This window comes from Nicotiana tabacum, chromosome 23 (assembly GCF_000715075.1).
Source record: "Nicotiana tabacum cultivar K326 chromosome 23, ASM71507v2, whole genome shotgun sequence".
Lineage (NCBI taxonomy): Eukaryota > Viridiplantae > Streptophyta > Magnoliopsida > Solanales > Solanaceae > Nicotiana > Nicotiana tabacum.
In genome coordinates, this window is record NC_134102.1 from 64,787,947 (window position 1) to 64,811,224 (window position 23,278).

General features: G+C 35.5%; 3 protein-coding genes and 1 non-coding gene across 5 annotated transcripts; 1 reads left to right on the plus strand and 3 right to left on the minus strand.

Moving 5' to 3' along the window:
• Nucleotides 1-4,018: 4,018 nt before the first annotated feature.
• On the minus strand, nucleotides 4,019-4,699 carry LOC107768809 (uncharacterized). Its single transcript, XM_016587964.1, has 2 exons — nucleotides 4,546-4,699; nucleotides 4,019-4,497 (listed from the first exon to the last, which is right to left on the minus strand). Exons 1-2 carry the CDS (start codon nucleotides 4,697-4,699, stop codon nucleotides 4,019-4,021), a joined length of 633 nt encoding a protein of 210 aa, XP_016443450.1.
• Nucleotides 4,700-5,114: 415 nt separating this feature from the next.
• On the plus strand, nucleotides 5,115-9,578 carry LOC107768800 (uncharacterized). The gene is made up of 2 exons (XM_016587952.2): nucleotides 5,115-5,985; nucleotides 8,721-9,578. The coding sequence occupies exons 1-2, from the start codon at nucleotides 5,855-5,857 to the stop codon at nucleotides 9,190-9,192; spliced, it is 603 nt and encodes a 200-aa protein (XP_016443438.1). The 5' UTR covers nucleotides 5,115-5,854; the 3' UTR covers nucleotides 9,193-9,578.
• A 2,826-nt stretch (nucleotides 9,579-12,404) lies between these two features.
• Nucleotides 12,405-14,856, minus strand: LOC107768801 (putative calcium-binding protein CML18). Of its 2 annotated transcripts, none has more exons than XM_016587954.2 (2): nucleotides 13,755-14,856; nucleotides 12,405-12,895 (listed from the first exon to the last, which is right to left on the minus strand). In XM_016587954.2, the coding sequence occupies exon 1, from the start codon at nucleotides 14,261-14,263 to the stop codon at nucleotides 13,772-13,774; it is 492 nt and encodes a 163-aa protein (XP_016443440.1). In that variant the 5' UTR covers nucleotides 14,264-14,856; the 3' UTR covers nucleotides 12,405-12,895; nucleotides 13,755-13,771. The 2 variants fall into 2 exon arrangements, with proteins under 2 accessions (XP_016443440.1, XP_016443439.1); XM_016587953.2 differs by having other exon boundaries at nucleotides 12,405-12,892; nucleotides 13,755-14,855.
• An 8,140-nt stretch (nucleotides 14,857-22,996) lies between these two features.
• On the minus strand, nucleotides 22,997-23,097 carry LOC142177713 (U6 spliceosomal RNA). Its single transcript, XR_012706276.1, has one exon. It is a non-coding gene; the product is annotated as a U6 spliceosomal RNA (small nuclear RNA).
• Nucleotides 23,098-23,278: the final 181 nt, after the last annotated feature.

Consider the following 23,278-nt stretch of genomic DNA (forward strand, 5'->3'; position numbering starts at 1 on the left):
TTTTAAAGATATACTCTATCATCGTAATGTCTGAAATAACCACTTTATGTCTGAGACTTCAGTTTTGTTTTCTCTTTACTCTTCTTCTCTATTTCATTGTTTTTAACAAGTTTGTATCTCTGCAAATCATCTCCATATTCTAATATATTTGAAAGCCCCACACCAACACCCTCCCCCCCTCAAGTTGGAGGGTGGTGGAACTACCCTCAACTTACCCAAAATCAATTGATGTTTAGGGCCTGAAAGGGTTTTTGTGAATACATCTGCAATCTGAGCAATTGAAGGTACGAAGGATAAGGAGATGAGTCCGGCGAGGTACTGTTGACGTACAAAGTGACAATCAAGATCCACGTGCTTTGTACGTTCATGAAAAACCGGGTTCTTAGCGATATGGATTGCCACCTGACTATCGGAGTTAAGAGGAACTGGAAGTGAAGGTGAAACAGATAAATCTTCAAGAAGACGAACGAGCCAAGTAATTTATGCCACTACCCGACGCATCGACCTGTACTCTGCTTCAGCCGATGAAAGCGCCACCAACGATTGGTTTTTTGATTTCCAGGAGACCGGAGAGCCACCCAAAGTGATAAAGTACCCACTAATTGATTTACGTGATTCAGGGCAGTTCCCTAGTCTGAATCACAAAAAGCTAGGAGCTTGAAAGAGGGCTTTGGGAGAAAGGAAAATACCCATACTTGGGTCTGTGAGTAAATATCTGAGATATCGAAGGGCAGCATCAAAGTGTGGTTTGCGAGGAGATTGCATGTATTGGCTTGAGTGTTGCACCGTAAAAGAAAGATCAGTGTGTGTGTGTGTGAGGAAGTTTAACTTGCCGAGAAGTTTTATGTAAATTGTGGGATCTGGTAACAATACACCATCATCCATCCGGAGTTTGCAGCAAGGATCAAGAGGAGATGGAGCAGGTTTCAAATCCATACAACCAAATTCGGATAGCAAATCCAAGGTAAACTTCCGTTGACTTAGAATAATGCCATGTGGCTCTCTGATAATTTCCGTGCCTAAAAACTAATGAGCATGCCCCAAATCTTTAATCTTGAACTCGAGAATCAAGAAAACCTCTAAGTGAATCTAGTTCCCCTGGATCATTTCCTGTAATTAATATGTCATCTACATAGACTACAAGAATGGAAAGTTTTCCCTCAGAAGTTTTGAAAAATAGTGAGTAGTCATTGAGAGAGTGAGAATAACCCTTGAAGTTTAAGGCAGTTGTAAGCTTAGCGTATCACTGCCTTGAGGCCTGCCTTAAACCATATAAAGACTTCCTTAGTCTGCACGCATGATTAGGATTAGGAAGTGTCATCTCTGCTGGAAATTTCATATAAACCTCCTCCTGTAAATCTCCACGGAGGAAGGCATTATTCACATCCAGCTGTGAAATTGGCCAATTTTTCTTGACTGCAATGGCTAAAAGACACCTAACAGTAGTTATTTTAACAACAAGGAAAAAAGTCTCTGTAAAATCAATACCCTCCCTTTGTGTATCACCTCTGATAACAAGTCGAGCTTTGAACCTTTCAACCGAACCATTTTGTTTATACTTCACCTTGTAAACCCATTTACATGGCAAGGCCTTCTTATCCTTAGGAAATTCCACAACTTCCCACGTCTTGTTAGATTCTAAAGTAGTAAATTCTTCAGACATTGCTTCCTTCCAGCCTGGGTGTAAGGAAGCTTGGGAAAATATGGTAGGTTCAAATACATAAGAAATGGAATTTAGAAGAGACTGATTAGAGTGAGATAGAGCAGAAAAGGGTAGAATAGTAGGAGAGACAGAAGAAGCAAAGCAATAAGGAGTGAGTTCAGTTAAAAAAATAGTGTTACAAACCTAGTCTGAGAGATAGTTGAGAAAATGATATTCTCTAGTGGATCTTCTTAGTGTACTTTCAAAAGAGATAATAGGAAGATTAAGTTGAATAAGTGAAACAGAATGTGATAAAGTCCCTGAGGGAGGTTGAGGTGAAGAAGAGTGTAACAATGATGGGAGAGGTGACTGAGACTTGGAAGGGGTAGAAAAAGATCTTCTAATCAGAACTGGGTTAGTAGTCTGATGAGGTGTAATAGGAGTATGTTGATTAGAGGACAGAAGAGGATCAGACACATGAATTGAAGATTGAGGAGGAAAAATATGAGTAGGATAAGAACAGAGAGTAAAAGGGAAAACTTTCTCATGAAACACCACATCCCTAGAGATGAAGATCTTTCTGGTTTGTAGGTTTAGTAGTTTGTATCCCTTCTTCCCAAAGGGATACCTCAAAAACATAGATTTGACTGATCTAGGCTCCAATTTTGATCTGTGTATAGGCAAGGTTGAATCATAACAAAGACAACCAAAACTCCTTAGAGTGTCATAAGAAGGAGGTTTTTCATAAAGTAATTCATAAGGGGTCTTCATTTTCAGAAGTTTGGTGGGAAATCTATTTATCAAGTAGGTTACAGTTAACAGACATTCCCCCCAAAATTGAATTGGTAAATTAGATTGATATAAAAAGGCTCTACGTGTTTCGAGCAAATGCCTATGTTTCCTCTCCACAACTCCATTTTATTATGGAGTGTAAACACAACTTGTTTGGTGTATAATACCTTGGGAAGAAAGAAACTGAGATGTGTGTTGACTGTTACCCAATTCAAATATATTGTCTATTCTGATGACTTTTATTTTGCATTGAAACTGTCTCTCTATCATGATAATGAATTGTTTAAGTATAGTGAAAGCATTAGACTTGGTACTGAGAAGAAAAGTCCAAGTCCCCCTACTATAATCATCTACTATGGTGAGAAAATATCTGAAGCCATCATGAGTTTGTGTTTTGTAAGGACCCCAAGTATCCACATGAATAATATCAAAGATGTGCTTAGAAGATATAGAGCTGGAAGGAAATGGATAATTTAGCTTGCCTAGCTTTAGCACAACATCACAAGTAAGAATATCAGAAGGTAAATTGGACTAAGATATGAAGAAAATATTTTTCATATTAGAAATAGGCATGTGTCCTAATCTATTGTGCCAAAGTCTTACATCAGTAGTGACAACTCCTAAGAACAAAATAGAATTTGAAAACGGATTTCTAACAATCTTCTTGGAATCAGAAAAACTAGAAATCCTATCACTATGAGTGGCTGCAGCTCTAGGCTTGACTTGGAGTGGTCTGATTGTGTGCAAAAGATAGATTCCTTGCCTTACTTTACCAAGCACCACTGGCCTCTTCATTGAAAGGGCATGCAATATAGCACCAAGAGAAGTAAAAGACAGGATTGAATTAAATTATTTGCACAACTTGTGAACAGATAACAAATTGAATTTGAAACTAGGGACAAATAAGACATGCTGAAGAGTAAAGCCTGGTATGATAGTGACACAACCTGCTTGTTTTACTAAAACTTTAAGAGAATTAGGTAATTTTACAAAAAGAGGTTTAGGAAGAGTCTTAACATTAAATAAGAGACTCAGATCTGAGGTCATATGCTCTGAGGCTCCAGAGTCTAACATCCAGGAAAGAGAGTTAAGAGATAAAAGGAGAGAAGTAGGAGTTAGGACAGATATAGGAATACCAACACAATTGGCAGCAACAATGTCTTCAGTAACCTGCTCATTCTGAGTGCCAACTTTGACATGTTGTAGAAGCTGATAGAGGTTGTGGAACTGATCCTGGGTCATAGGTTTGTCTCCTGCATTCATGGGTTGTCCTGCATTGTCATCTGTGGTCAAGACTACATTGTTCTTGGGTCTGGCAGGGAACCTTTTGTTCTTGGTAAACTTGAAATCTGCTGGAAAACCAATAAGCCTATAGCAGTTTTCCATAGTGTGATTTTGTTTCTTGCAGTATGAACAGATTTGATTGTTCCTCTTAGCATCTGAATATACTTTCTTATCAGAAGCAAACCTATGACCACTATACTGTTGTTTTGCAGCTAAGAAAGCATCGTCTCTAGGGTGTTGAGAGATCTAAACCTCCCTCTACTTCTCATCTCTAATGAGAAGAGAATAAGCACGGTTAACTTAAGGTAAGGGAGAGAGCATGAGCAGGCTGCTCCTAGGACCAGAGTAGGCTTCATTCAGTCCCATAAGGAACTGAATGAGCCTTACATCCTGATGAGACTTGTGGGTATTTACTTTCCCTCCACAAATACAATCACAGGTACAATGTTGAACAACATCAAGGCTATCTAACTCATCCCAAAACCTTTTGAGCTTTATGTAGTAACCAACGATATCCAAATTGCCTTGAGATAACTCATTGATTTCCTTCTGCAAGTGATAGAGCTGTGGCCCATTACTCTGTCCAAACCTCTCTTCAAGCTCAGTCCAGATATCCCTAGCAGTCTTAGTATAGAGGATACTCTCAGCTATCTCCTTGGAGAAGGAGTTCAACAACCATGATATTTTCATATCATTGCACCGATTCCAAGCTTTGAAAGAATCACAAGAGATCTTGGGTTGAGCAATGAATCCATCAATAAACCCCACTTTGTTCTTGGCTGACAAAGCGATAAGCATTCCTCTTTTTCATCCCCCATAGCCTTTACCATCAAATACAGAGTTCACCAGGAGCATCCCCGGTGAGTCTGAAGGGTAGAGGAAAAAAGGGTATGGAGAGTCAATGGAAGATTTTGCTCCATCTGAGACAACAACATCAGCAACCTGTGAAGTGCTGGAAGTAGAAATGGATTTGTCACCCATTGTAGAGATAAAGAGTGCCTAAGAAAGACTGTGAAAAGAAATGAAGAAAGCTTGAAAGAAGATTGGATGAAAAAGGGAAGAATCGTCCCCTAAGCTTCCGATACCATCCAGAGAAATTAATCAGTATTTTTCTTAATGCTTTGTATAGGTATATATACAGCTAGGACCTAGAAAAAGAATATTCCTATTTGTACATTTGCTTGAATCCTATTTGCTATTCTATAATAAACTAACTACCTACAAAGATAAATACAAAGAATATATACAGCTAGATACTAGATAAGGAGTCCTAGGTGTCCTACTAGAACCTTCCTGTGTGTTGCCAAATGGACGCTCACGATTTAATCCATCATAACCATGATGAAGGGTGGAGATTAACCAAATTTTAAAGATATACTCTATCATCGTAATGTCTGAAATAACCACTTTATGTCTGAGACTTCAGTTTTGTTTTCTCTTTACTCTTCTTCTCTATTTCATTGTTTTTAACAAGTTTGTATCTCTGCAAATCATCTCCATCTTCTAATATATTTGAAAGCCTCACACCAAGAAAACTCCTAGTATATATATTTTATATTATATCCGGTATTCTATTTTTAATCTAATGAATCAAGTATCTACCGATAAAAGTATATCCACTAAATAATTCTGTTATTATTTAATTCTCATACTATAATTTCGTCATTATAATTCCGGCATAATTTGTTCACCAACCAAACGACCCTCAGTCTATGTAACTTAGAATCCAAAACTAATCGGATGAATTTTGGTTGAGAAGTTGCAATATCAAATTGTGTTGTTGAAAGTTTAAATTGTAGATACAGTTTGTTTCAATTGGACCTTCAAAAGAAAACAAAAGCATTCGCTGTGGAACTAGAACGAAATAATAGGCTGGGTCAATCTCATTTGCTATAAAACATATCGTGGCCCAAAACTGGCCCAAATTATATCAGAGAGAGGCAGAGAAGGAAGAAAATGCGGAAGGTTGAAATTGCTGGCGGCTCTCCAGAATTCCACGACTTTTTTTGTCTTGTTGAAAACGAAAACGGTTCACTATATAGTCATAATACACATATTGAAGCAAACATAAAATACTAATGCTCTTTTCTCATTTGGATATTCTTTCCTGAAGAAGGTTGTAGAGAAAGAGAGAGAATGGTGCTATGGGAGATCACATTGGCAACGGCGTATTTCTTGGGTCTGAAACGAACTTACAAGCTCTTCTTGAGGATTCAGCGTAAGCTTATTACTCCCAATAACCCCAGGCTTCGTGCTTTCGCTCAAAGGTACTTTTTGATTTCAATTAGATCTTAATATTATTGTCATTTGTAATAATGATTCCCTTTTCGTGGTTATCAGCTTTACCTGAATAAATGATTTGTCATTCTATTACAATGATAGTTAGGGTAACACTAATTGGAGTTATTATGATAAAAGTAATTCAGAGAGAAATGTATCAGCGAATGAGATAACAAAAATACTACTTTTCTCTTCTTTCTGTGTAGCAACACTAATTCCTATTTGATGGATTAAATAATAGAAACGGAATGGTGTTTTGGATGATGTTTTAAACAACAAAGTCTAGTATCCAGTTTTGTGGTCCATTCCGAATGCATATGCAATTTCATTTCTGGCATAGGTTCTGTAAAACCTCGTGATTAGTCGTACTGCAAATCAAAGTGTTGCGTCCTCGGAGGATCACTTCTCTTAGGTGGTTAAGATGGAATATGATCTTGCTGCTTCTTTTGATAGTTTTGTCTTCATCAACTTTTTATTTCGTCTTAGCTCTGCGGTGCTGGTTCTTCAATTATCAGTAGTTTACCTTTGTGACATGATACCCGTCCCATGTATCTTTCTGCTCTTATCCATTCTCAGCAACAAGGATTGTCATCTTCTCATAAATAGAATGGCAAACATCTGCTATTCCAACTTCTGTATTTTGATGCTTTTCTTATTTGTTTGAATATTGTTCATATGGATTTTCGATGTTTATAAAATACTAGACATTATCCCCAATTCTTGAAGAAAGTATCTCTTTGTGCTTAATATGATCACTCTTCCAGTAAGTGGTGATGTTGGACTAGTGTTCCATTTTTCAGTCTGTCTACCTGACATTTGACAATCTTGTTCGAATAAGATCGTTACGTGTGCATCGTCTTTCTTTCGTTCCTTGAATTTTGTGAAGATAAATTTTCTATAAGCAATGGGACTGGAATATCTGCTTGTCTGTTCTCTTGCAAAAGTTGTTTGTTAAATATTCTTATAGCTGATAATAGACGTATGTGGTAGTTGAGCATGTTACACTTAAATATGCAAAACTGGGTGTAGATTACCTTTGATTTTTGTAATCATGTTAGGCATGCATGCTTCTTGAGGTGTTGGATTATCCAAAGTTTTTTGTTCAAGATGCAAGGATATTAATAAGGCGTTGCATAAATGTAGACGAATACAGCTAAGAAGCATAAACTTAAAAGTTAACATATAGATGCTAAAGAGTGGAGTACTTTTACAATTTAGGGGCGTGAGTGTAATCTAAAGGTTAAAAGTAGAAGAAAGAATTTCTCCATATTCCACATTTTCATCTATTACGTAATGTGGTAGGTAGTATCTTCTTCTAAAATGTCTTCACCCCCTGCCCGTATCATGCCGTGTTGACATGAGTATCTTCTACTAGTTGACTGTCACGAGTTGGTAGGTAGTATCTCAATTAAAATGACCAAATGAACCACATTTTCACCCCCTGCCCGTATCATGCCGTGTTGACATGAGTATACTGTACAAACTAGTGTCTGGTTAATATGGAAAGCAGAACTCTCTCTAGTTCATGCATTAATGAGACTAAAGATTGTTAGTTGCTAAATAGCATTGTTAGAGTGTCTTCCATGACTCTTTTATATCTTGTTCTTTTGCTTTTTCCCTTTTGTTTCTGCCTTCAGTGTTTTCTTTTCCACAATTTCCTTCTATTCTTCTTTTCTCTTTCTCATAATTCTTGTTCCGTTTTTTCAACTCTCTTCTTTGCCAGAGATTCTCTTTGAACAGCACTCTTCTATCAATTGCTAAGTGCAATTTATGCTTTGCCCAACAAGATCTTGTTTAAGTCAGCAGCCTTCATCTCGCTCATAAGTCTCGACTCAATCCCCATGTAGGTTCGGCAATGATGCCTCATTACCCCAATACCTCCATCATGCTGGATGCACACCATCCTTTTTCTCTAGGTTTCTCTTAATTTAATCGATCATTCCCTTCTGAATCCCAGCTTTGTTAATGTTTTATGGAATCAAATCCACCAATGTATTCAACTGATTTGCACGAAGCATAAAGGAGCCTAAACCAAACCAAAATGATGTATTATTGGTCAGTTTCAGTTTTGAAAATCGGAATTTTGGACACCAGACTGACTTTGTGCAGCCCTGGGTGTGAAAACAAAGATTGTTGTAGTTGAATTTTTCTCAATTAGTTGATTGTAGACATGAGGAGGAAGATGAGGCAGATTTAGCTTTGAATCCAGCAGGATGAGCTGAGAATGAACTCCCTATGACAGAAATCAGCAATACAGAGCCTTGAAGAATATGTTATGTCTGTGCATGTTTGTACAAGGAAAAGAATATTCATGGCATGAATTGCAGACCAAATGTGATAGGAATTTGATATAGAAGAGTGTATACTGTTCGTGTTCTTCATAAATATGAGTCCCGTGCAGAGGTTTTTTGATTTATCCTTGTGATGTTTTAGCACATAATTCCTCAATTTCTGTAATGAGAGGCAACTAGTGAGCTCAGACCCTTCCCTAGGGAATTGTTAGTGTCTAAGGTTATTACAATCCTCTTTTAGCACACAATAGTTCCACATTCTCACCTTTTAAAAAAACAAATTTAAGATGTTTCGTGTTGACTACAACTTGTCCAAATTACCCAAAAATGGTTATTCCCTGCTGTGGGATGCTTGCTCATGATCTTTTCTACCATTTTGGCTGCGTTGTTGGTTGTATTATTTTTATAAATTGTTTCTTCTTTTTTTTCAGGCGAACACGAGCTGCCTTTGACGTGGCACTGACCATTCATCGCAAGATACAGGAAAGAGATATTGAAGCTGGTAGGAATCTTGGGAATTGGATCCTTCGATGGCTTGACAAAATGAAGCCATCAGCTAATATTCGAGGAAATCCCTCAGATAGCAATGCAATTACGAGCGCAAGTAAGCAGCTTAGGAAATCATCTCACTCGCCAAAGCCGGAGGGATTCCAGAAATATGGTGCTGGCCAGGATAAGGGATCCAGCAGCAGGCATATGTTTACCTCAGCGAGGAACACATGGCAAAAAGCCTATCCAACCATTTCTATGATGATCAAACCAAGAAGCCCTGCTGGAACAAGCATCCAGTACAGGCAGTTCAACACTGTCTTGCCGGCTAGTTTCAAAGCCATGAATCATGTGAAAAATGGTTTTGAGGGAGTGATCCGACCGGATATATTGCAGTGGATTCAACGAAGCTAATCCATTAACTACTCTGTTGCTGCTTTGGCCTTTTCACTTGTGGAGCTGAAGCATTCGAGAATTAGTTCTGGCAATAACTAAAAGCGTTATGGTTTTAAATTATAGTTTTTGCGGCTTCTGTTTTCTTTTGGCTGCCTAGGGCTTTCCAGTCAACCTTGTAAATTCTTTTCGGATTCTGCCCAGTACTTGCACTTCAACCAACCTTGATTGTTGAGTTGCTCTCTTTTGAATTTGATTTCTGTTGTGGAAGTGTATCAAGACCTGAGATTATCTTCCATCCCAAAGAACAGGAAAACAATACTTTTTCTTTGTTGTATTAGCACTCTATAGATAAAGGTGTTTGGTGTTCCTCGCGTTGATAAATGGCATATCCCATTTTAAGACCAGTGGAATTTGCGTTCTGGGTTATTTTATCTACTACAAGTCTTTAGTTACGCAACCCAATCTCCATCAATACAAAACTTTAAAAGATCATATAGCTATTATATTAAAAATTATATTTGAGTTACATAAAAATTATTTAAAAGTCAAAAGTGTAAGTTCTTGAAAATGGTAATAGTTGATCTTATTTAACTAACTCAATAAAGAAGAAATTAGGTTCCATATAAATTCTCCGTGTCTCGATAAATATATTCAACATAAAAGTGATGACATGAATAAAAACTTTAACAATTTTTTTATTTTATATACCTCCAGTTTGTTGAAAGGTTCATTATTTTTCCCTGGTAAATAGTTTTTGGCTTTGTTCATATTTTTGTGCGGAAGGAGATAGTAGAAGGAGAATTAATATGTGGAAAGGTGCAGACATAAATTAAGAGAAGAACATTAAAAGGAGAAAAACTTACAAATAGTATACAGTTTGAAATTGTTGCATATTGGTTTTTGTCTGAAATTTGATTACGACATATCTTATTTGGAATAGTAAAATTTTAAGGGTTTTAAGTCCTAAATAGTAGGACTCAATTCGTATTTAGTTCAAATAAGAAAATATTAATAATTAAAATTTTAATTAATGTTAAAGTCCTAAATATTAGGAAAATAAATAAATGACTATTATGTCTAGTGTGAAATCAAATTTTAAAGGGTAAAAAAGACGAACTATATTTTGCTAAAGGGTATCGTGCTTTTAATATAACTAGTCTCCATGTACGTGCCTCCCACGTGTAACAATAGGCGTGCGTAATAACTAACATAAAATTTGTGAATATACTGATTACCAGAAAAGTGTTATATGCACCTTATGATACAAAAGATTGCTACTATTAGCTAATTCATTTTCTTATCACTATACTTTTCTTAATTAAATGGAGAAAATGGACAAGGAAGACTTTCATGCACATGAGAAAACTTAATAGATTGAATCATGAAAATTTGCTTCGTTTTGTGTCTTTTTACTGTACGAAGGAGGAGAAATATTTGGTCTCATATAGTCAATATGTGAAACTTATGTTGCGTGTTTCTTAGATTTTTTTTTTTGTGTGTTTCTTGTGTATTGACTTGAATTAATTTGTTTATACTTTCGGCATGTGTGTCCAAATTCGATTCTATTACACTGCGCAAAATACCTGCAATATATAAGTAAAAGCTGCAAAATATTACGTAATAGCTGAAAATTAATATTCTTACACTAACATTAGTTGAAATAACACAAACCATTAATCTCTAAAGATATACAATTTAAACATAATACTACGTCAATGTAAAAGACTTTGATATCTAAAACTAAAAACTACGCCGAAAAACAAAGAAGTACGACACAAAAATAATTACAATAAAAGTTAAGATGTCATTGTTTTTCTCTCTAATTCATAGTATTTGATAAGCTAGCAACGATTGGAAACAAATTAAGTAAAATTAAATTTGGAACAATTAGAAACTATCTAAGCATAAGTAACTATTCTCGAGTCCGAACTTGTTATTCAATTAATTAATTTTATCTAGGAGGTTATTTAGGTAATTTAACTTTTTAATTTAAGATTTCTCACTTAATATAATATAGATAGATATAGATTATGTGAGACTTTTAACTTTTGTTATATCGTCCTGTCTAAGATCTCAAATGGGAAGCTCTCTATATTATATGAAAGAATTCAGCAAAGAATAGGGGAGAATCGAATGTCAAGTGGGCCGTAGTTTGTCATGAAGTTGGGCGAGTGGACTATACATGTTCGTCGATTTAAGGGAAGCACTAGGTGTAGGTATACATTTTGAAACCTACCAAGCCTGTCTAAATTTGAATTTGTTAAGTGATGTATTCATTTTAAAGAGGTATGATTCTATTCAACTAAAGAAAAACCCTTCTCTCTCTCTAGTTAAGTGTATGTGCGACTTTGAAATGATTGCATCTTGGCATGGCATATGTACAACCCAATCTTAAACTCATGAGATGATAAAAAGATAAGCAAGTCCCGTATTAGTGCTAACATTAGCGCTTGGTAACTTTGGACAAGATAACCAATAGACAAATTTTTAAGATATGTAATTCCCAAATGAACAATAATATGATAAAAAGAAAAGAAAAAAACTGTAAATTAAATTGGTACCATATGGCATATGCTTAGAGAAATAAAATAGTCTTCGGAGGAACTGTCGTACTGTCCTTGGTGCATGCAGCCAATTGCAACTACTGCCTACATTCTTTTTCTTAAGCCGACTTCCTAGAGCTTTCCTTTCAATAAGTTTTCTGATAAGTGCTAACTAAATATAGATAAGAGAACCTGTGTGTAATGCCAAAAGAAAATAAAAGGAGTGAAGAGTAAAAAGGTCAAAAGAGAAAATAAATGTTCATTTGAGCTCCTGGCTATGATAGACCATGCTAGTCCCGACTCCTGATGCTTGGCTTTCTTCTTTCAATTTCTGATTTCGACCAACTCGTATCAAAAGGTCTCAGAAATTTCTTTTTATTCTTGTATTGACTATGATTTAAAACTCATATATAGGCGGCCTTTGAGTTGTTATTGAATGTGGACAATAAGCTCTAACTTTGAATGAAACTTCTTTGAGAATCCCTGATATAGCTATCGTTAAGCTGTATGTATGATCATATGAATGGAGCAGGCCCCTGCCACTGAAGAACATGCAACATATTGCTAATTGCTAGAGGAATTATATCATTGATCAAACAATATACATTACACAGACGGAATGAGTTTGTTTTACGATTTTTAAAAGCCAATGGTGCCAGCCAGTAATTCTCATTGATGATTGTAGTCTTAATATTACACCCAGAGCCAAATGAATCCTGATTTTAATGCATGATGGTCACAATAAAATGCTAACAGTATTGCAGCAGAACTAACAAACCATAAGCATAACAATCCACATATTAGCTAGGTTCCACGTTCTTTCCTAATGAGAAACATTAACAAGTTCCGAAAATCAAGATCCACAATAGCATTCTACTTTTACCTGTGAAGTAGATGACAGATCTTCAAATCCAGTAATCTACTCTTAAGGGAAGAAGAGGAAACTTATCACTCAAACATTATTCAGTCTAAGAAAGCAATAGAGGAAAACGCATGATAATGAGAGAAAGCCTCTCTCATGCAAAGAAAAATTCTATCGGATGCTAAACTAGGATGTTGCATCAACACGGATAGAAGCAGTGCATTAAGATGGACGCACAAAGGAACCAACTCTGCATCTGAAAATCCTCTTCTTCTTCATGGTCAACACACCCATTTCTACTTTGCTAAGGGGCCTGCTACAAGTAGATAATTGAAATTCATTGATCAGAATATATATAGAACATAAGTTGGTTTATTGCACATTAGTAATAACAAAGAGAGTATAAATTTCCTGGTTCTTGACTAGGTTAAGCACAAAGAAGGCTTATTCCCATGCTCACCGTCTTTCTATACATATTTCTTTCTGGTATGGGAAAATGTCCATCTGATCATAACAACGTCTCAATCCCTTTCTAGTTATATGAATACTCTATTTATGGGCTGAACCAAGGGAGCTTAGTGAAAAAGCAAGAGCAACCTAATTTATTGGTTAAGTAAACTCCCTCTGAAAACCATAACAATTGGCTGCCTAATGTCTGTTGACTGCTGAGTTTGCTCAGCAGTTAATTATAAGTTTAACTATTACTGTGCCAAATTACTAAAATGACGCATAGACATAGTGTTGATGCTTTTGTTGGCACGTTGTTCTCACTAATTCATGCTAAGCAAAGAGTTTTTTCAAAAAGATTTTCCCTTTGCTGTTGACAAAATTAAAAGGTAAAAGAAACAATATCTGAGATCTAACTTATTCACTTTTTCATATACATTCAAAGCCCAAATTCATCCAGTAACATTTGTCATTTACTCAATCAACTATGCTTCAATCCAAAAATCCAGCAAAACTTAATAGTATAGGTCAAACGAATGGGAGAAGAACTCGGACAAAGGAGGATGTTTCAGTATATATTCCATTAATTATACTGTAGACATACTTTGAAATGATATATACAAAGAACCTTAACATTTGCAGAGAAAGTCTGGAAGTAAATTAACTAAAAGAACATACAAGGAAAAGAACACTAACAAACAAAACAAAACAAAACACAATATTTATACCTAAGGAGCTTCGCATATCAAGCCCATGAGTTATCAAAAGCAGCCGAAGTAATCGCCTGAGTGAATTCCTGAAAACTGATCCTGCCATCCCCATCCGTATCAGCTTCTCTGATCATACCAGTAAGCTCTTCTGCGGTCAAAGCATGTCCAAGCTTAGCCATGGAATGAGCCAACTCAGCGGCCGTTATATACCCATTTCCATCCCTATCAAACATCTTAAAAAGCTGTTTCAACTGCTCCTCCGTGTAAGGGGACTTTGCAGGAAGAAGCTCCGGTGCAACAAGTGAAACAAACTCTGAGAATTCAATAAGGCCATTGTCATTTTTATCGGCCTTTTGGATCAATGTGTCGAGCTGATCAGCACTTGGCTTTAAACCAAGTGACCTCAATAGCGCGCCAAGCTCGAGTTGGGTCAGACTCCCATCATCGTTTCTGTCGAATGACCGAAATATTTCTCGCAGTTCAGCCAACTGCTCATCATCTAACTTCACAGGTCCTTTATTGCTCATATTTCTCTCAGAGGCAATAAATCAAACAGTTGATATGCACTGTACGATTCTTGATCTGGAGATTTGAGTTATACTTGAAAATCAATATCAATGGATACCCTTTTCGTTTTCTCCTTCAAAAATGGGATTTGGGAATTTTCGGCAGCAGATTCAAAAAATTGGTTCTTCTTGTTTTTTGCTATTCGTGCCGTCCTCTTCTATTGTGTTGGCTACTGACTTATTGACTACTCTATAGCTGATCTTTGTGTCACTTTCGTATAACTTTTTCTTCTAGGACTTGGTAATGGATCCACCAAATTCGATAGATCATCCGAATTACAAGGAAAAGCTATACTACCGATTTGTAGGATCGAGATTGAAAGAAGAAATGCGAGTCCCAAGTTGAATTGGAGATGATTATTCTCATTTGTCCCCGTGAAGACACTTCTTATATTGTTTCTTCTATGTAAGAAAGTTAATTATACCGTCTACTGGTGAAACGAATATCTACAAAAATAATTATAACATCATGATTTGTATAACAAAGAAGAATGTTCAGGACATTTTTTTTTCCTTTTTTTGAGCGAGTCCTTTAATATTTTCTTGTGTAGTCTTTCAACTAGTATCATATAATTTCTACATAAAATTAAAGGCTATATGTCATTGATTGAGATATTTAAGGGCCAACCATATAGAAGAAGAAAAAAACCTCTCGAAAAATTTAATTATTATATTCTAAATTTTTGAATTTTGTAAATTATAATATATGGTGATAAGGTTAGTGATGATATTCTTGAGGTTTTGTAATAATATGGATGTCTTAAGTTGATACTAGTAGTAGCAATATTTTTCAAAATACCAAACGCTTCAACATTTGAGATTAACATACTCGAATTTTTTCAGTCTGTACCCTCTTTTTTCCTGTACAAAAGTCAATATTCTTCTTCTTTTTTAAATTTATTTACGGACAAGTAGGATTATCATGACGAACACAAAAATATTAAATTGAGAAGAGGAGGAAAAGGGGGCAAAATGGCAAAAAGTTGCGCCACAAAACGCGGGAGGAAATTAAGAGCACGTCTGACCCTTACGACTTTGTCAACTGTTCTTTAAAATTTGCCATATTCTCTTTCTTACTTACTTATTATACTAATCCCTCTATTTCAATTTAGATAAAGTAATTTAACTAGACACGGAGTTTAAAAAAAAAAAAAAACTTTTGAAACTTATGGTCTGCTTAAAGGGTAAAAGCTTTGTGGGGCCACGACATTTGTGTGGTTATAAATGCTTTTCATTAAGGATAAAATGGGTAAAATGAACAGTTTAAAGTTGAATTATTTCCAAATTTAAAAATGTGTCATTTATTTTAAAACGGACTAAAAAGGAAAGTACCTCATCTAATTTGAAACGGAGGGAGTACTTCTTTTTGCAATCGGCGGCTTTCGTAAAAATTGCATGGGGTGCCCTATTCGGTCGCCCCTTTTTAACTTATACCCGTTTCGTTTTTTCGTTTGCATCCGTACCCAATTTTTTTGTTAAAAGTATTTTATAAAGATGATTTTGCCCTTCTTTAATAAAAGACTATTGACAAACTGCAGGACAAAAACTTAAGTATGTTTAGGCTGAAATTTTAGCAAATAAACTAAAAAACTTCAGCTTGTTTAGACTGAAGTTTCGGATAAAACTCAGGACAAAACTGTAGACTGCGTTACAAAACTTCAGCATGTTTTAGTATGAAATTTTAGCAAATGAACTAAATAACTTTAACATGCATTAGCAAAAATTCTTTAGAAAATTACATACTGCAAGACAAAAACTTAAGCATGTTTAATCTGAAGTTTTAGCAAATGAACTAAATAACTTCAGCATGTTTTGTCTAAAATTTTAGCAAATGAACTAAATAACTTCAGCATGCATTAGCAAAAACTCATTAGAAAATTACATACTACAAGACAAAAACTTAAGCATGTTTAGTATGAAGTTTTAGCAAATGAACTAAAAAACTTAAGCATATTTAGTCTGAAGTTTTAGCAAATGAACTAAATAACTTAAGCATGTTTAGTCTGAAGTTTTAGCAAATGAACTAAATAACTTAAGCATGTTTAGTCTGAAGTTTTAGCAAATAAACTAAATAACTTAAGCATGTTTAGTCTGAAATTTTAGCAAATGAACTAAATAACTTCAGCATGTTTAATCAGAAATTTTAGCAAATGAACTAAATAACTTCAGCATGTTTAGACTGAAGTTTCAGATAAATTCATGACAAAACTGTAGACTGCAGGATAAATAACTTCAGCATGCATTAGCATGAAGTTTTAGCTTCAATGTGAAACAACTTCATGCTATATTAGCATGAAGTTTTAGCTTCAACATGAAACAACTTCATGCTATATTAGCATGAAGTTTTAGCTTCAAGGTGAAACAACTTCATGCAAGTGTGATTCTGAAGATGAATCTAGACAAGTTTCTGATTTTTTTATAAAGTTACTGAGAGGAGAGGAGAGGAGGAGATCGTTTTATATCTTTTGTCAGGGGTGTAATTGTCATCTTATTACGGATTTTTTGTGAGATGGCTACCAAATCAATAATTTTATAAAATAGGGTACAGGTTAAAAGGTGGCACAAATATAGGGTACGGCTGCAAATCCCCTTCGGCTTTCCCAAGTCGTCTGGGCCTGTTTTAGCTTTTCAATATTTTGTGACAATAAAGAAAAATAGTTGGTGTTAAGTTCCTTCCTTTTCTTTTTATTATAATGTTTTCCATTATATAATTTGAAGAAATGCGCTGCGTTTTTACTGACCGACCAAGACACCAATTTTGGAGCTTGTTTCTCCAATGAAGAGGTATGACTACCTTGTCAATAATCTTCTGATATTGAGGAGCGACTTTATTAGATAATTTGAAGAATGTAGAGACAAAAAAATGAGGAGACATTTGGTAAAAACTGCAACAAGAGTGGTGCTTCTGTCTGGGAATGGCCGGTTAGCTTGAAGAGAATTTTAGTCATAGACAAACAGCCTGCCTGCTGACTAGTTGGCTAGTGTGGTAGGACATTTGGTAGTTTGTGAGTAGCATTCAATGATTCTGAATTTAGTACTACACTAGAGCTGTTGACAAAAATACTACTCCTACTAGTATATGATTTTGATTGGAATGCAGTCAAGAACAATTGTACAAGAATATTGTACGTGGTTAGTTGACAAAAATACTTGAAAAATCTTCATTTTAAGATTCTTTTTTGTTTCTCTTACCTTTTAAATGGATGCGTCTTTCTTACTTTCTTCCTTCTCTTTTTCAAATGATTAACAGGAGAAAAGAAAAAATCAATAAGATTATAACTATTAGGAGTGCAAGACAACTGAATTCAAACTTGCAAACACCATAATTTAACTCTAAAAGCAAGATGAACATCCTTTTACATTTTCTTCTTAATCATCTAAAACTTGTATCTTTTTATTTTTATAGAAATTCCTTGGTAAACCTAATTCTTGGTTTAACAAAAATTGAATTCTTGGGACTAGATATTTTGATAAAAAGAATTATGTTAACACGTTTAGGGGACCTTTTGGAAGGTTGGCGTTGGTCGGGGAAATTTGGGGGGAGGGGGGGAGGAGGTTGAGGTTGACTTTGACTAAGTTACGTGAAATCAAACAACTAACTATGTTATACCCTATGGATTCAGTATTATGGTACTTGACTTCCTATTTTCTTGAGTATCTTTTTTATTTTCTGTTTGATTAATTATACTGACAAACTAACGTCTACATGATGCAACCGCCAAATAAGCCGTTGGATCAAAAATCAAATCACTAATCCACTATTACAAAAGGCAGCCAAAACTTTATTTGGTGGATACCCTTAAAAGATGTTCTAAAATTTATGGCACGTATATTTGTGTCACTTTGTCATGCCGGTCCCCAAACTTAATAATTTGCCAATTGAATACTTACACCCTTTCAAATCGTATATAATAAACGCTTATGGCAGGAGGCTACCAGTGTGTGTAATACAATCTCCTACACGTAGGATGACACGTCAAGAAAATTAAACCATGTAGACCCCAGGTCATTTATTATGGCCACATAGAAAAATAATATGGAAAATGATTATTAACCCCCCTCCCCCCCCCTCACCCCCCAAAACCCAAATTTTCTCCTCATTTTATACTTATCCGCTTAGTTAGAAAGTATCGAACCACTTATGTCTCTCCTTTCTTCTCCGTCATCGTTGCCGGAATTTTCATCATCGCAGTTGTTATCAAAGTTTGTGGGGTAAGTTTCTTCATCTTTTCTTCATTTTTTGTCTTTATTGATCTTCATTTCCCTCAATATATGGGACTTTTGCTCTGTTTAGGGTTTTTAGGAAAAGACTGGGTTAGATCGTAATTGTTGTTTAATTTTTCTCAATATATGGGGCTTTTGCTCTATTTCGTTACATTTTGAAGTGAAAACCCTTTTTAATGTAGTGGCATGCATGTAATGGCATATTTGGTTATTCCGTTTAGTTTTTAGATTTTTTTTTGGTCAAATCAGAATTTCATCTTAGATTTATGCATTTTTTTGTGAAATTTGTTGGGTCTCGTTCTTGTTAGTAGTCCACCAGAGTATTTTTGAATATTATAGGGTATTGTGGGGACGAAAAAGGAATCTTGGAAGCTTTTTTACTTAAAAATCTGTCTTTTTTGTTGGTTTGTTTATGGAGTTGTGTAAATGTGCAACTTTGATAATAAATAGTCATTGATAATACCGTTTTTTTTTTGTTACTTTGCAGGTATGAGAAGAAAATGGCTTCAAGCCTAGTTAACCTACAAATCCACCACAGTGGTAATTTTGTATCGGACCCTGAGCTAAGGTATGAAAATGCACTAACTTGTCCTCAATTAGCTACAGTTGATATTGATGAGCTGCATATTATGTTGTTTCACAAGTTTGCTAGGGACTTAGGATTTTTAGAAGTTGATTTGTTTGGATGCAAAGTTAACAAAAAGGGTGGCTATTACATTTTAAAAACAGATGCTGATGTGTTAAAGTTTCTTAATACATTGAATGGTGGTGACTTTGTTGATGTTTGTATTGTCTATAAAATTAGGAATCCTATTTTTGTTGAGGACATAACTGAACTGGACCCCACGCTATAAAGACATAGGCATGACAGTGGGTTAAATGCTAGGGTTGATGTGTCACTTCCCAACAATGATATAAATAGGACCGAAAATGATAAAGATAAGAGTAAGAAGGCAAATATAAATGGAGAGATAGAAGAATCAGATGAAGGTGAAGGTAATAACTTCTCATCCTATCACCTTCAAACATCAGAATCTGATTTTGATGAAGACTTTGATGATTCTGAAGAATCTGACTCACTGTTTGATATAGATGAGAACATTGAAGAGTGTAGTAATTTGGAAGATGACTCAACTGAAATTAGGCAGTCTAAAATCAACAAAAAGAAGGATGCCCAAGTAAATGTAGATGAGATACCATCTGGTCCAGTTGGTATAGATTCTGGTTTTAAAGATATGCATAAGAACAAAAGGGGAAAATGAAGGGAAACTAGGAGGGGATGACCAGTATTTTGATAGCTCAGATCCAGGTAGTGAGTGTAGTGATGGTGAAAGAGAACTTGTTGGCCCTGATGAAGTAAGGGACGCACCAGCTAGGAATCCAAGTAAGAAGGTCTACTTTGACACAAGTTGCAAAAAAATATTATTTGAACTGTATATGATATTTGAGAATGTTGTACAGTTTAGGGAGGCATTGCAGACCTATTCTATTCAAAAAGGTGTGAACCTTAAGTTGAAACCTAATGAGAGGGAAAGGGTTAGGGCAAACTGCACAAAGAAAGGTTGTCCATGGCATATTCTTGGCAGCATAGAAGGTAGCACCAGAAATTTTAGGATGATTACATACTACCCTGTCCATAAATGCTACAAGAAGACAAGGAACAAGATGTGTAACCCACCATGGATTGCAAAAAAAACTTCAAAGACAGAATAATCAGTGAGCCTCAAATTAACCTTCATCAAATTAAAACCTTAATTAGGAAAGCATATGGTCTGTATGTGAGTAAAACTTCCTGCATAAGAGCAAAAATGATAGTTATGAAGGAGAATATGGGTGATTACAAGAAAAAATTTACTAGGTTTCATGGCAGCAGCTTCAACTATGGAAAGTGGCACCTTCACTCAACCAATCACTGGTCCAAGCAACAACAATCAACTAATATTGTTGGAGGTCCAAAAAGGAAGACCAATGAGCCTAGAAGAGGTGGTGCAAATGCAGGGTCTAAGAGACCAAAGGCAGCAGGATATGGTGTGCTATTTGATTCAAGTAGCACTGTGATACAAAGGGTAAATATTTTCACTTAATTACACAGTCAACAGATATGGTTTACTAGATAATCCCTCACTCACAAACTTTTATCTTTGTGCAATCTGGAACTACTGACAGAGTAGTACACAATCCTTCTACACTCATAAGTTCTGCCCCTACCAACATTGAACTTAGGTTCAAACCCCCTGGACTAAAGTGGAAGGGTCAAGTTGCAGTTACACAAAGGCAGCTAGCTGCAAGAACAGAGCTACAGAAGGGCAAACTCTGCTACAATCACTCAAGCCACACCAAAGACACAATCCACACGAAGCAACTAAGCCACAACAGACATTAATTAAAGTGATCAACTGATATTTAAAGATTTAATGATGGATGTTTTTGATAACTGCCTATGGTAGACAATATTTTGTAAAGCTACTTCATTATGTATGTTTTTGTTGATTGCCTATCGTAGATAATATTTTGTAAAGCAACTTCCTTATTTTGGATGTTTTATTAACTGCTTATACCAGGCTATGATATTAGTAGTTCATGTACTTGTTGCTGTAATAGAACCTTTGTCAATATATTCCATGAGCAAAATTTTACATCAACACAAAATATGTAGCCTAAACCCAGGAAATAAGAAAGTACGTTATCAATCCTAAACACATAACATAAGAGCTAACATTAGAATAACTACAACCGTAATTATAATAGCAGCAACTCTAAACTTCGACCTTCCTTATCTTCTCTAACAATGGCATCGATCACTCTTCTTAATAAGACCTGCAAGAAGAGTCTTGTAGTGTTCTTCCTCAATCGCAGGATCAACCCATCGAAAAAAGCCACAACCTTCACCAATCTCATATCTTCGGCAGCCTAGGAACCTTCTTCCAGGATTGGTGGGTGTTCGTGACATTTTAAGATCTGCAGTAAGTCCACAATAACACAAAGGTTCCTTCTTCATTGCTGAAGGAGAAGACGCGGCAGTAGCTTATTTCTTGCCGGAGAAGAAGAAAAAACTCTACTTTCAAAAGAAAAGAAGATGGCACAAATTGATGGGCAATGAAGAATCCCAACAAAAAAATTTATATTTTTCACTGTTGAAGCTAACACGAGAAAGAAGAAGGCATCATATTTGGATAGAAATTAGCTTCTATAATGTTCAACAATGGAGAATAAGGTAGAAAGAAGAAGATGACTGTTAAATAAGCCACATTATTACCGTTAGGGCTTTTTCAACTGCCATCACGCACCTTACAGGCGTGTGAATCACGCACTAAAGCCAAATATGACACATAGGATCAGCCTCCTGTCATAAGCGTTTATTATACACGGTTTGAAGAAGTGTAAGTGTCCAATTGGCAAATTGTTAAGTTTGGGGACCGGCATGACAAAGTGGCACAAGTATAGGTGCCATTTAGGCCATTCTGCCATTTGTTTTTATTAAAGTACTACTTCACTTGATAAAGTAGACCGAAACGGAACTATTTTCTGTATTTATTTATAAAAATTGCAGCTGTAAATACCGTTAATATGGGAAAGGGGAGAGAGATAATCCAACTCTCACATATTATGTGAAAGATTCTCACAGAAACCATTAGACTATAAGCTTTGATAAGTTGTTTCAATTTTAAAAACAAATTGAAACCCAACTACCGCGTTTGTTTGGTTTGTTTTTTTCAGCCTAACTCATTTACTGTTTCACTGAAATCAAAGATTGGTTATCAGGGGAAAAATTAACTTCATTGACAAAACAATTACTACTCATTTCTCCAGAAATAAGACTGAGTAATCTACGATTCAAGAATCATTAACTTAAAAATTAATATATGGTTTATAATCTAAACTTAGATATAGTTTGGATTCTGAAACTGGTTACATTAAATTATCTGTTCCATAAAACAATGCATTCAGTTATTTTCTAGCTGGAATTTATAAGAAGATAATACACATTACCAAGTACGAACTGATTGTGAAGCTGGATTTTCTTCAGAAAGAAAAAAGACAAGATCAAATTAAGTACAAAGATAAAAAATTCAATTGGTTTGGATGCGGATTTTAGAGGAAAGGCCACGGTAGAGCTTTGATTTGCATGCGCAGCCCGTGTCCTTTTTCCGGAAGGTTTTTATGAGAAAATTGATGAAAATGTGAAATCGTGCCTTAAAACTCATTTGAGTTGACTACGGTCAACGTTTTGTGTAAACGGACCCGGACCAGTGCTTTGACGGTCCCAATGAGTCCGTATCGTGATTTGAGACTTGAACGTATGCCCGAAATCGAATTCGAAAGTCCCTAACTTGAATTAACGCAATTTGTTGAAAACTAGCAATTTAAAGAATTCATAAGTTTGACCGTAATTTGACTTTGTTGCTATCGGGTTCGAATTTCGATTCCGAAACTTAGTATAAGTTCATTACAGTATTTATGACTTGTCTGCAAAATTTGAACCATTTCTCGATTTGTGCGTGTCATCCTTGCGCAGGGGCCATGCTAATCTTCTATGTAACGTTCCAATTTTATCGTATGTCTTGAACAACAGTTCTTTGGAAAAATGAAGTCTTAATTTGACTTAGTTGTAAAGCAACAATATAGTTGACTTAGAGAAAGGAATAACTCGAGCATTTCAAGTAATTCTATCATAAATTGGAGGACAAAGAAAAGTTCAACTTTGATTTTCAAGGCTAACTCTTCCTTAGTGAGGCACTCCATCTTAGACTC

What these genes read in the sequence shown, in the direction of transcription:
- LOC107768801 (XM_016587954.2), bottom strand. Translation starts at nt 14,263, where the DNA reads ATGAGCAATAAAGGACCTGTGAAGTTAGATGATGAGCAGTTGGCTGAA.
- LOC107768800 (XM_016587952.2), top strand. Translation starts at nt 5,855, where the DNA reads ATGGTGCTATGGGAGATCACATTGGCAACGGCGTATTTCTTGGGTCTG. An exon ending in CTTCGTGCTTTCGCTCAAAG is followed by an intron (nt 5,986 to 8,720) that starts GTACTTTTTGAT and finishes CTTTTTTTTCAG; the next exon opens with GCGAACACGAGCTGCCTTTG.
- LOC107768809 (XM_016587964.1), bottom strand. Translation starts at nt 4,699, where the DNA reads ATGGGTGACAAATCCATTTCTACTTCCAGCACTTCACAGGTTGCTGAT. An exon ending in GGTGAACTCTGTATTTGATG is followed by an intron (nt 4,498 to 4,545) that starts GTAAAGGCTATG and finishes TCGCTTTGTCAG; the next exon opens with CCAAGAACAAAGTGGGGTTT.